Source organism: Protopterus annectens, chromosome 13.part0 (genome assembly GCF_019279795.1).
Source record: "Protopterus annectens isolate FY-2018-M chromosome 13.part0, PAN1.0, whole genome shotgun sequence".
In the NCBI taxonomy this organism is placed as follows: domain Eukaryota; kingdom Metazoa; phylum Chordata; order Ceratodontiformes; family Protopteridae; genus Protopterus; species Protopterus annectens.
The window spans coordinates 834,913,628-834,926,137 of NC_056747.1; the positions used below are offsets into that span (position 1 = coordinate 834,913,628).

General features: G+C 47.2%; 1 protein-coding gene across 1 annotated transcript in view; it reads right to left on the minus strand.

Moving 5' to 3' along the window:
• Positions 1-1,431: 1,431 nt before the first annotated feature.
• LOC122787970 (outer dynein arm-docking complex subunit 4-like) overlaps positions 1,432-12,510 on the minus strand; it is an 86,956-nt gene continuing 75,877 nt past the window's right edge. The window contains exon 2 of the mRNA XM_044054899.1: positions 1,432-1,578. Within this exon, the coding sequence (XP_043910834.1) occupies positions 1,432-1,578 (147 nt within the window). The remainder of the gene's footprint in view (positions 1,579-12,510) is intronic.

Below are 12,510 nucleotides of genomic sequence, written 5' to 3' on the forward strand. Positions count from 1 at the left end.
CACCATATATGTCCCACTGAACTTCCTGAACACAGAAGTCGGACTTTGGATTTTACAAAAAAATATGGACAACATATTTTTATTACTTTGACATATTAAGCATAATCGGATCATTTACCTGCATAGGGCCATCCTGGAGGCACCCCACAATACAGCATCAAACACCACATAGGCTCAAGAATTCTATCTGGGGACAATGTGGACTTTTGGCACCATTCTGGCAATAATCAATTGGATATTCCACCTAGAACCTTTGGGTCTCTCAGACAATTTGGTTAGTTGATCTAATAGGCATTTATATTTTCTTTCTGACGGCTAAAAGAATGTTTTGCATATCCAATTGATTCTGCATACTGTTATTTAATTACAGACTCACAATAAGATCCACTCAGTTTCATTGAATGACACTTTAGAGACAGATCTGACAAGGCCCGTAGTGAAAGTACTGTAGAAAAACCCACAGTGTTAACTGGTATTATTAACAAAAATATTTCCCATGTGTAATAATTCATTTTTATATCTCAGGGACCATCTTTATTAAGAACAGAGTAAATGGATTACAATGAAACCAGAGCTTAAAGGGTTAAAGATAAACATTCTTTGTAAAAGGCGGACCTCATGGTGAAGCCCTGAATAGAAGCCTGACACTCCCTCTCCCTCCCCCAGGAAGAACACACCCAGGGGAGGGACAAACCAGAATGACGCACCATTTGCATGTATATAAAAATTCTGTAAACTCCATAATCAAATTATACTAACACATCTCTCAGCTGCCTCAACACCAATAAAAAACTTCATACAAAGAAACAGCCCCCTGAGATTTTTTGATTCCATTTTAACTTCTTCAACCTCATACAGACAGCAGGTGCAACTAGATCCGGAGACTCTACCCACATGGAAGAAACAACATCGGACTACCCACGGTGAAGGACCAAGGCATCTGACAGCCTGACACCAGCTGCATCGCCCCTCAAGATCTCCACCCTAAAGCTCAGACTACAGGGAACAAATGGCAAGTATAAACTCACCGAGAAGGAATCCAAACCATTGACAGTTTGACACCAACTACAGCTATCGTAATGGTGGGGATAGTGCATTCATCTTTTACCGAATTTAATGTCCTGTAAGAGTTATGAACTGCACCATTTCTTACCACAAGAAGGAACCCAAACAACAGTGACAACTGGCACAGAAATAGGCTGCTGACAATACAAATTACAGGAAAGAGGCCTACCCCAAAAATGAATTTAACAATACTAATCTGTTTTGTTTTAACTATTTGTTCATCAGTACATGTGAGTGCTTCTGAGAAGTTGAAATGCTGCAAAGGAAAACTAAAATTTCAACCTGTGCTACTGAAGTAACATTAACACTTCAGAAACCTGAGCTATTGCATATAGACAGGAGAATGCTCAAAAGAAAGCCATTCTTTTAGTGAACAAGTACCTTGATAGAATTCTTGTCTGTGTGCAAAGATTCCTCAGCATCTCTTAATGAGGCTTCAGCTTGTCCAAGCTTTAAATAACACTTAGAACGAGCAACCAAGCAATTCTTGTCACCTGGTTTCAGCTCTAGTGCCTGAGGAAAAAAACATCAAGTATAATTATCAGACAAAGATAGTCTTATTTTTCAACTGCTACATTTTAACTAATTTGCGTACTTTTCTATATTCAAGAGGTTTACCAGTGAGTATGATAACAGAAAACTTATTCTTGTTTTTGCAGTTGTGTAGTATGAAGAATGCAATGGCAGCACAACACAAGACATGCATAAAATACCATTTCACATTATCTTTAATGAGCCATCTATGTACAGTACATTTTCAGCTGCCTTTAGCCTTATACAAAATGATTAGTTTATAAGGGAAAGGGAACTCCCAGATAGACTAAGAATCAATAACTGCACTTGTAAACAAAAAATAATAAGAAAGAAAATGAAATGCATCATTTTCACAACTCAGAACACCTGTTAAAATATTGTCCACGGAAGTCCATTACATTCTAAGTTAGAACCTCTGGATTACACTTTTGTGCTGTATAAAAAGAAGTTATGTACTCACCATAACGTTCCATCTGAGTAGGTACTTCATTTGTCTGCAACCTGTGGGTATCGGATCCGAGCCGGCAGCTTCACAAGCTACAAGATCCGAGCTCCTAGATCCTCCCCTACCCATAATCCCCTGCCACTAACTGTATTACCTCAGACCGATATTGCCCAATCTAAGTCATAACCTCGACAGAGGCATACTGAAGACCTAACCTCAAGACAGCAAAATTTCAGGTGACCAGAAGAAAACCCAAGAAAAAGTTAGGGGGATGGCAGGGGGGGATGGTTGCAGACAAATGAAGTATCTACTCAGATGGAACGTTATGGTGAGTACATTACTTCTTTATCTGAAGTAGTTACTTCATTTGCTCTGCAACCTGTGAGACAGAGTCCCCAGCTACCTAGACAATAAACCAGGGTGGCCTTATGGAAGGATATTCGAGCACCATGAGCCAAAAAAACCTACTTCTCGATATCATATCCAGTTTATAATGAGAAATGAACGTATGAGAAGAGGACCAGGTAGCTGCTGAACATATGTCGTCCAAGGGAACCCTGGACCAGAAAGCTGCTGAGGTGGCGATGGACCGGGTAGAATGAGCGTGTATTCCCATAGGAGCTGGTTTGCCCGAAGATACATACCCCTGAACTATACATTGACAAATCCAATTTGCTAGGGTCACTTTAGAAATGGCCCTTCCCCTGGCTGATTTTACAAAGGACACAAACAACTGATCAGACTTGCGAAAATCCTTAGTTCTGTGCAAGTAAAAACGTAGTTGCCTGTGTATGTCCAGTTTGTGCAATATGCACTCCCCCTTATTCTAAAAATTTGGAAAGAACACGGGCAAATTGATTGATTGATTGATATTAGATTCCGAAGCCACCTTACGTAAGAAAGACGGGTTAGTCCTGAGAGACGCTCTATCCCTGCGAAAAATGAGATAAGGGGGTTTCATACACAGTGCTTGGAGTTCCGAAACCCTCTTGGCAGAAGTAATAGCTACCAAAAAAGCCGTTTTCCAGGACAAGAATTTTAAAGGAATCGAGGCTGCAGGCTCAAAGGGTGGACTTGTCAGGGCTTGCAAGACTAGTGTCAAATCCCATGGGGGCACCACCGTTTTCACAGGAGGCTTCAAGAGAAAGAAGCCTAGCAAGAAAGTTTTGCATAACTTTGTGGATGCCAATGACCCTAGTCCATCTCCCACATGAAAATGGGAAATGGCTGCTAACTGCACCTTAACCGTAGAAGCACTTGCTCCCTGCCGAAAAATCAGTGACAGGAAGTCCAAGAATGTCGGAATAGGAACTGTAAAAGGATCCAGGCCCTTGTCTGTTGCCCAGATGGAAATGCGTTTCCACTTGCTATTATATATTTTCCTGGTAGCCGGCTTATGAGCCGCTACCAGAATGGCCTTCACTGGTGATGAGATACCGGGAGTCCTTGCCATCAGTGGAACTGGATCAACCAAGCCGCAAGCTTGAGGTTTACCAGGTTCCGGGTTTGACATCCTGCGGGATGTGAAATCAGGTCTGGAATGGGTTCCAGTATCCAAGGGGGATTTAAACTGTGAGACCGCAGGTACTGGAACCAGATCTGGCGAGGCCAGAATGGGGCTATGAGGATAAATTTGCTCCCCAACCGAGAGGCTTTCTGTATGAACTTGGTCATAAGCAGAAGGGGAGGGTAAGCATAAAGAAGACCGGGAGGCCAAGCATGAACTAGAGCGTCTCTGGGAGTCTCCCCCTCTGGGGGAAGTATTGCTAAGTACTTGCTGCATTTTGTGTTTAATGGAGAGGCAAAAAGATCGCAGCAAGGCCAACCCCACTTGCGGAAGATCTGCTTCGTAACTGATGGATTGAGAGACCACTCGTACAGAGTGAGAATTATCCGACTCAGTTTGTCCGCTAATATATGTTGGACCGTCCCGGAATGTGCATTGCTACTAGAAAGCAGTTGGTGGATATCGCCCATTCCCACACTCTCATAGCTTCTTGACAAAGGGGATAAGACCTGGTTCCTCCCTGTTTGTTTATGTACCAGACTACCAACATATTGTCTGTCTGGAATGCAACAGTCACCAGAGGTAGAAGGTCGTGGAGAGCTTGCAACGCTAGAAGCACCGCCCTCATCTCTAGGACATTGATATGCAGAGCAGTCTCTAGGGAAGTCCACATGCCTTGGACGGTTCTGCCCAAACAATGCCCCCCCACCCGAGGCGAGAAGCATCCGTAGTCAACGTGGCTTGGGGCGGGGGAATCACAAAGGGTCTCCTTTGCCTCAGCTCTCAAGAGTGAAGCCACCAAAGAAGGGAGTCTCTGCAAATTCTGCTCAGTGGGATCGGAGAGCTTAATGGGTGGAGTAATAGCGACCACTGAACCTGGAGGTACCATTGTAAAATCCGCATTCGCAGGCGTGCATGAAGGGATAGACCGATTGCCGCTGACATAGACCCTAGTGCCCTCAGGACTAACTCCGCCGCAGGAGCCTGGCTCTGAAGAAGAGTAAGCACCTGAAGCGACAAGCGCTCAGCCTGTCCGACATCAGAAAGGCTCGAGAAGTACGGGTATCCAATCTGGCCCCTATGAACTCTAATACTTGTACGGGGCGAAGGAAGGTTTTTTGAAGATTCACTGAGATGCCTAGACACTGGGCAAGAGTCAGAGTGTAATCTCTTGCAACGCAGAGTTGATGCCTGTTGGCGGCGGTAAGGAGCCAGTCATCTAGGTACGGGAAAACCTGAATGCCCTGAAGTCTCAGGTGGGCTGCAACCACTGCCATGACCTTGGTGAACACTCTGGGGGCTGAGATGAGGCCAAAAGGAAGAACCCTGAACTGATAATGACTGGCTCCCAGCCGGAAGCGGAGAAACCTTCTGGATCGTCTGTCCATCAATATGTGGTAGTACGCATCCTTGAGGTCTATACAGCACATCCAGTCATTCTCCTGCAGCAAGGGGAGAATTGATTGAAGTGTGACCATCCGGAATTTTACCTTGGGGATGAACAGGTTCAGAGCGGACAAGTCTAGGATGGGTCTTGGGTCCCCCGTCTTCTTTGGCACTAAAAAGTACCTGGAGTAATAACCCACTCCGGACTGATCTGGGGGGACGGGTTGGATGGCTCTTTTTCTTAGCAACTTCGAAACCTCTGAAGCCGCTGCCTCCCTCTGATCGGGTGGAACATCGGGGAGGTGTCTGCTTGTAGGGGGAAGACTTAGGAAGGGAATGGAGTAACCTCTGGATATGACCCAGAGCACCCATTCATCTGTCGTAATGGACTCCCAATTTGACAGATGCTCCGTCAACCGCCCCCCGACTGCCTCCAGAGATGGACAGTCGGGTAAGCCCTCAGGGCTGCTGCGCGGGTCTGTCAGAGAAAGGCTCTCTAGACCCGAAATTACGTGGCCCCCCTCTGCCTCTGGGCCGGGGTCCACCTTGTCCTCCTCTGCCTCTGGAGGACGAGGGGTCCGAAGCTGGATGGGATTGCTGAGACTTGCGGAACCACAACTTCTTTTGTCCCCTCTGATTCCTTGAGAAGGATCATTGGGGATTAGAGAAGCGGACCCCGACGGAAGACAGCGTCTTCCTGTCCTTCTCGCTTTGGAATAGCATTTCGCAAACGGTCTTGCCAAAAAGTGAAGACCCGTCAAAGGGCGCATTCGCGAAGGACGCCTTGAAGGGTTCCGTGAAATTGCAAAGGAGGAGCCAGGCGTGATGCCGCAAGACGACCCCGGCTCTGCTGGCTCTCGCGGCTCCCTCCGTTGCATGAGAGAGTAGCCGCATGGACGTGTTAGAAATGGATTTTAGAGTGGCCATACGAGTCGAAAACACCTGCTTGTCCTCAACCGACATGGACTCTGGGGGGGGGGGCTACAGCGTATTCCTTAATCAAGTCTCGCTGTAGCCTAATGATATGTGCATTCAGCGCCCTCACTGAGAAGGTCGCTGAAGCAAACATCCGCTTCTCAATGCGGTCCAGCGCTCGAGATTCCTTATCTGGCAGGTGTACCGAAAAACTCTCTTGGGTGAGTTCTCTCTTCGTGGCAGCCGCCACCAACATGGCATCGACCGGAGACCCCTTGGCCCACGACTGTCTATCTGATGGGGGGCTAAGGACTTTGTCAAGCCGTCTCAGGATTGGCTCCACGGTGTCGGGCTCCTTCCACGCCCTGGTAGTAATAAGGTCTGCCATGGGGTCAGCCGGAGGGGACACCCAGGAGGTAGACGGGCGTGCCTCAAATGCCTCCAGGAAGACGGATTCGTCTGCAGAAGGTTTTTGGGCAGACCACCCCCCTCTAATACGCAACATCTCCATGATGTCTCCGAAGGAGACATCCTCGGGGGGTGACCTTGGGGAACCTTCACTTTCATCCAAATCCGTGTCTGTGGTGACGGACTCAGGGGAGTCCAGGTGCCTCCTTTTACAGCTCCGTTTACAAGGGACCGCCTCGGTGGGACTGTCCGAGGAGGGCTCGTCAACGGCTTCCTGTTCCTCCACGGGAATGGGCTGGAGGGCTTGGACAGGCTGTCCCAATGGACGGATGACGGAGGATACACACATATGCAGAGGGGGTGCGGGAGGATCCGAAGCCCGGACTGGGGACCTGGAGGATCTCGACAGCACCCTCTCCACTACCTCAAAAGCCGAAGGAGAACTGCTCTCCCCAGGCTCCAAGAGCAATCTCCTCGGCTCTGCGGTAGGGACCGGAGTCGGAGCCGATGCGGTCGGATCCGAGAGAGATGTGTGCTCCGACCTCAGCGGCGCCGAAGACACATCAACTCCCCCGGATCCAACGCTCGGCCCTCGGCCCAGAAAACTCGGATCCGAAACACTCAAGGGCATGGTCGGCGTCGAAGAGACCGGAGCTATCGGTGCCGACGAAACCCCGGCTCTGAAAGGGCCCGGATCCGATGACTCCAAAACCTGAAAACGGGTTGGAGAAGGAGTGATCGGGGCGAAGACAGAGACCGCACTCCCCCCATGAAGGGGGGGGCGGCAAGAGCACCCCCATCTGCATTTGGGTCTGCAGGAATCGTCGCATCATCCGATCCATATCGGCGTCAGTGAGGCTCCTGGTCGACCTAGAGGAAGTCATCGAGGCAGGCCAGGAGGGTCGCCTCAACGACCTCGAGGGATACCGGTACTCCTCTGGCGAAAAATGAGGCAAACGGAGCCGAGAGGGGGAGGATCCGGAAACCCTCGAGGGAGAGCTAGCTAGCTTAGATGGCGGGGCTGAGGGTTGAGTCTCAGCCCGCCTTTTATGAGACCTATGTGTCTCCTTATCTTTGTGCCTCTTCTCTTTAGAGGAAGCGGCACCAGAGTCCCTCGAATTCAAGCTCGAAGTAGGAGGTTGAGTTCCCGGCTGAGCGGGGGGAACGGAAGGCACTGGGGCTGTGGAGACCGCCTGAGCCTTGGTGGGAGTGGAAGAAGCAGCCGAATCCTGGGGAAGCAAGCCTGCCAGGATTAGCTTATTCTTCCTGTCCCTAAGTGCCCGGGGGTTAAAGGCTGCACAGATTTGGCAGTCTGTTGATAAATGGGCCACCCCCGGGCATAAAACGCAATGAGTGTGGCCATCAGCAGGGGAAAGCTTATGGCCACACTCAATACATTTTGAAAAAAAACGGCCTTGGGCCCTTCAGCCATTCTCTACCACAACGCACGCACACCCAAACACTAAGTGGGGGAGGGGACACACAGAAAAACTAACACTAAACAAAAAAGGGAAACTATTTAACAAACTAAACTGGCTATAGGCTCTGAACACACACACACACCACAATCAACACTAAGAAAAGGCTCTTCTCTAAGAGAAAAAAGGAACAATCTCACCAGTCAGCTAAGGAGCTCTTCAAAAAGTAGCTGTCTACAGCCACGGCAAAAGCGATCTGAGATAATACAGTTAGTGGCAGGGGATTATGGGTAGGGGGAGGAGCTAGGAGCTCGGATCTTGCAGCTTGTGAATCTGCCAGCTCGGATCAGAGATCGGATCCGATACCCACAGGTTGCAGAGCAAATGAAGTAACTACTTCAGATAAATAAGTTATGTACTTACCATAACATTCCATCTAAGTTGTTGCTTTTCATTTGCCTTCAACCTGAGGGACTGGGATCCAGCACAGATCTGACTTGGCCGTATACTCCAGCACTGGATCCACAGTCCAAGCTCCTCGCGTACTCATAAAGCCCCTCTCCCTCCTCTCCTTCAGATCCAGTCTGTTGCAGAAAACAGCACTCAACTAAAAGGCCAACAGGCCTATATACCTGGTCTAATCATATAAAGGTCAACCTACTGAAAGCTGGCTAGGACAAGAGGGTTCATGTTTCTTCAGTCCAGTCCGCTAAGCAGCCTAAAAAGGCATGGGGATGGAGGGAGGGATGGTTGAAGACAAATAAAAAGCAAAAACTCAGATGGAAAGTTATGGTAAGTACATAACTAATTTATCTGAAGTTGTTGTTTTCATTTGCTCTTCAACCTGAGGGACAGAGTCCCTAGCTACCAACAAAAACCTGGGAGGTCCTCATGGAAGAATATTTCAGAGCACGGCTGAGCCAAAAAGATGCCCTGTTCCAGAAAAGAAGATCCAATTTATAATGAGAAATGAAAGTATGTGACGAGGCCCAAGTAGCAGCAGAACAGATATCACAGAGAGAAACTCTGGACCAAAAGGCTGCAGAAGTGGAGATTGATCTGGTAGAATGCTCCCGGGTATGTCCTGGTGGAGACAAACTTTGGTTCGATAGGCCAAGGAAATGCACTCTGAAATCCAGCGAGCAATGGTAACCTTAGAGACAGGCTTTCCCAAAAAGAGTTTAGAAAACGAGATCCAATTTCCGCAAGCTTTTGGTTCTATGCATGGTGTCAGATAAAACTTGGTAAGATTCATGGTAACACCCAGGGATGGGGCTATATGAAGAAGGTAATTCCTGGTCTGTATTAGCCAATGCCTGGGGGGGAGCGGAGAGGAGATAATCGTCCAGGTAGGGAAAGGCCTGAAATCCCTACAGCCGAAGGTAAGCCATCACTACCGCCATTACTATAGTAAATACCGGGGGGGGGGCAGTGGTGAGCCCAAATAGGAGTACTCTGAACTGAAAATGATTGACTCCCAGCTGGAATTAGAGAAACCTCTGGGAGCACCTGTCCATCTTGATGTGATAGTACGTGTCCTGGAGGTCCACCAAGCACATCCAGTCATTCATCTGCAGGAAAGGCAGAGTGGACTGAAGGGTGACCATCCAAAACTTTGTCTTGGCAATGGACAGGATCACAGTTGACAGATTCAGAATGGGTCTTAAGTCCCCAGTTTTTTTTGGCACCCAAAAGAACCTAAAATAAATGCCCGATCTGGACTGGTCTGGGTGGGATGGGCTGGATGACTAGTTTTGTCAGTAGCCTGGCAATTTCTATGTCTGCCTCCTCCTGTTGACCAGGAGTCTGGGTGGAAAGGTGGGATAAAGAAAGGGGATAGAGTAACCTCTGGATATGATTTGCATGACCCAACAGTCATTTGTAATGGACTCCCAGGCTGTTGGGTGCAGAAATAGGTGCCCCCTGACCACCTCCAGAGACAAGCAGTCTGCAATCCCTCAGGATTGCTGAAAGGGTCTGTCCAAAAAAGGATCCCGAAACCCTTGGTTCTTTGGACCGCTTCTGCAAGGAGGAAGCCACCTGTCTTTCCCCCTCTGCCCCTGGGGAAGATGCATCCTGAACTTCTTGGGAAGAACCCCTTGACTTCCGAAACCACAGCTTCTTTGACCCCAAGCTGATTCCTTGAAAAGGATCTTTGTGGAGTGGAGAAGTGGATCCTGACGGCAGACATAGTCTTCCAGTCCTTCTTGCTCTGGGTCAAAATAAGGTGGAACTGTTGTAGGAAGCATTCATGAAAGATGCCTTGAAGGGCTCCGAAAAAGCAAAAAGGCGGAGTCAGGCGTGTCACCCGATGGCCATGCCTGTCCCCGCAGTCCTCGATGCACCCTCAGTAGCATGTGAGAGAAGCCTCATGGATGTATTTGAAATAGAAGTGAGGGTGGCCATATGGGAGGAGAAGACTTTCTTCTCCTCTGCCAATATGGACCTTGGGGCAGACTCAGAGACCTCTTTGACCAGATACCTCTGCAGTCTGATGACATGTGCCAGGTAATTCAGTGCACGTAAGGCAAAAGTAGCTGAAGGATAGGCCCACTTCCCAAAACGATCCAACGCCCAAGACTCCCTGTCTGGAGAGTGGATTAAGAAGCTCTCCTGAGCCAGCACCTTCTTAGTGGACACTGCAACCACCATGGCATCAACTGGGGACCCCTTGGCCCAATGAGGCTTGTCAGATGGGGTGCTTAGAACCTTGTCTGGGTGCTTGGGGATGGACTCAACCACGTCCAGTTTCTTCCATGCCCCAGTGGAAACAAGATCCACTAAAGGATCCTTGGGGGGGGGGGGGCACCCAGGAGGTAGAAGGTCCTGTTCCAAACTCCTCCAGGATTACCAACTCGTCAGGATTAGGCTTGAGGGTAGACCAAACAAAAAATGAGTATTTTAGCACCACAGCACTTGGAAAACAAAAAACCTTATTCTTGCTAGTTCACACAACTTTCACCACTCAGGTGAAAAACAAAGAGAAGCTCACTTATATAACTATAATTATATTAACTTAATAAGCAGCTTAATCAATATTTAAAACAACTCTAAAGCTTAAAAAGCATATAAAAACTACTGAAGTATCAACAAAACTACATATACATATAACAAAAAACGTAAATATTTCATATATGTTTGTACATTAATATTTAAAGAACACATTTCTTGACTTTACTATATATGTCCTTAAGTACTGGCATAGTAAAAAAAGAAATTATGTACTCACCATAATTTTCCATGTGTGTTGTCCATCTCGCTTTCATTCTTACCTGGTTTGGTTTGGATCTGAACCTTGAATCCGACTCGGCCTTATACAAAAGCTCAAGGTCTTCCACTAGCTGTCCCATCATGCATTAGGAGAGATACCCAGATCTTGTTTGCAGATATAACTAAGATATTAAATAAAACTCACTGATTGCCTTATGGAGCAATGAAAAAGTTCAGAGAACATTCATAGCCAATTGCATCGGCTTGGTCTTCCAGGGGCAAGGGGCTGGGGAAGGAGGGTGGGATGTAAGAATGAAGGTGAGATGGACAACAGACATGGAACATTATGGTGAGTACATAACTTCTTTATGTGATGTTGTCCTATCTCATCTTCATTCTTAGCTGGTTGGGACAGAGTCCCTAGCACTTTCTTTCTTGGGTGGCTCAAAGGAGAATATTCTTCAGAACAGTGGACCCAAAGGAGGCCCTTTTCCTGGAGGCCAAATCTACTTTGTAATGAGTGATAAAGGTATACGGCCTTGCCCTTGTTCCTGCAGCACAAATGGTATCAATAGGTAGCCATGCCCGAAAGGCAGAAGAGGTTGCAATGGCTATTGTAGAATGACCTTTTACTTTATGGGAAAGTTCTTTGTTTTGAGATTTTTAAGTAAAGGTAATACAATCCGATAGCCATTTCGAGTGTGTGACTTTAGACACAGAAGCACCTTTCTTGGAGTCCAAAAAGGATACACATAATTGGTTAGGTTTTCTGAAGTCCTATGTAGGTAGAAACGTAACTGCCTATGTACATCCAGTTGGTCCAACATATTCTGCCTTATTCTCATAGTTGGAGAAAAAAATGGTAGTTCTATGGATTGGTTCAAATTAGATTCTGAACATACTTTGGGTAGAAAAGACAGGTTTGTTCGTAGGGATACTCTGTCTTTGTTGAAAAGCATGTAGGGGGGGTTTATTGACAATGCTTGCAGCTCTGAAACCTTTCTAGTAGAAGTAATAGTTATCAAAAGAATTGTTTTCCCAAGTCAAATACTTAAGATCACAGGATGATGCAGGCTCGAATGGGGGAAGAATCAAACAGGATAAGAAAATTTAAGTCCCATGGTGCTGGAGGGGCTTTAATAGGTGGTCTTAACAAAATTATACCTTTAAGAAAGGCTTTGCAAAGTCTGTGGGACATCACATTGGGGCCTGATTCACCTAAATGGAAATTAGATATCGCTGCTAACCGAACTTGAATAGTAGCTGCAGCTGCGCCTTCATTGAATAGCTTTGCTAAGAATTCAAGAATGGAAGCTATTGGGACAGAAAAAGGACCAATGTGATTGCTCAAAGCCCATAAAGAAAATGTTTTCCATTTGCCTTTATGCAGCTTTCTTGTCGAAGCTTTATGAGACAAAATCAGGACATGTTTTACTGACGGAGAAAGGTTAGAAAGCCTGGCTATGGTTGGAATCGGAGCAGCCAAGCTGTCAATTTGACAGATGGGGTGGAGCATCCCTGATGCATGAATCAAGAGGTCCGGTACTGGGTCCAGGATCCAAGACTCCTCCTGGAGATGAAGCCACAGGAAGGAGAACCAGATTTGACAAGGCCAGTATGCA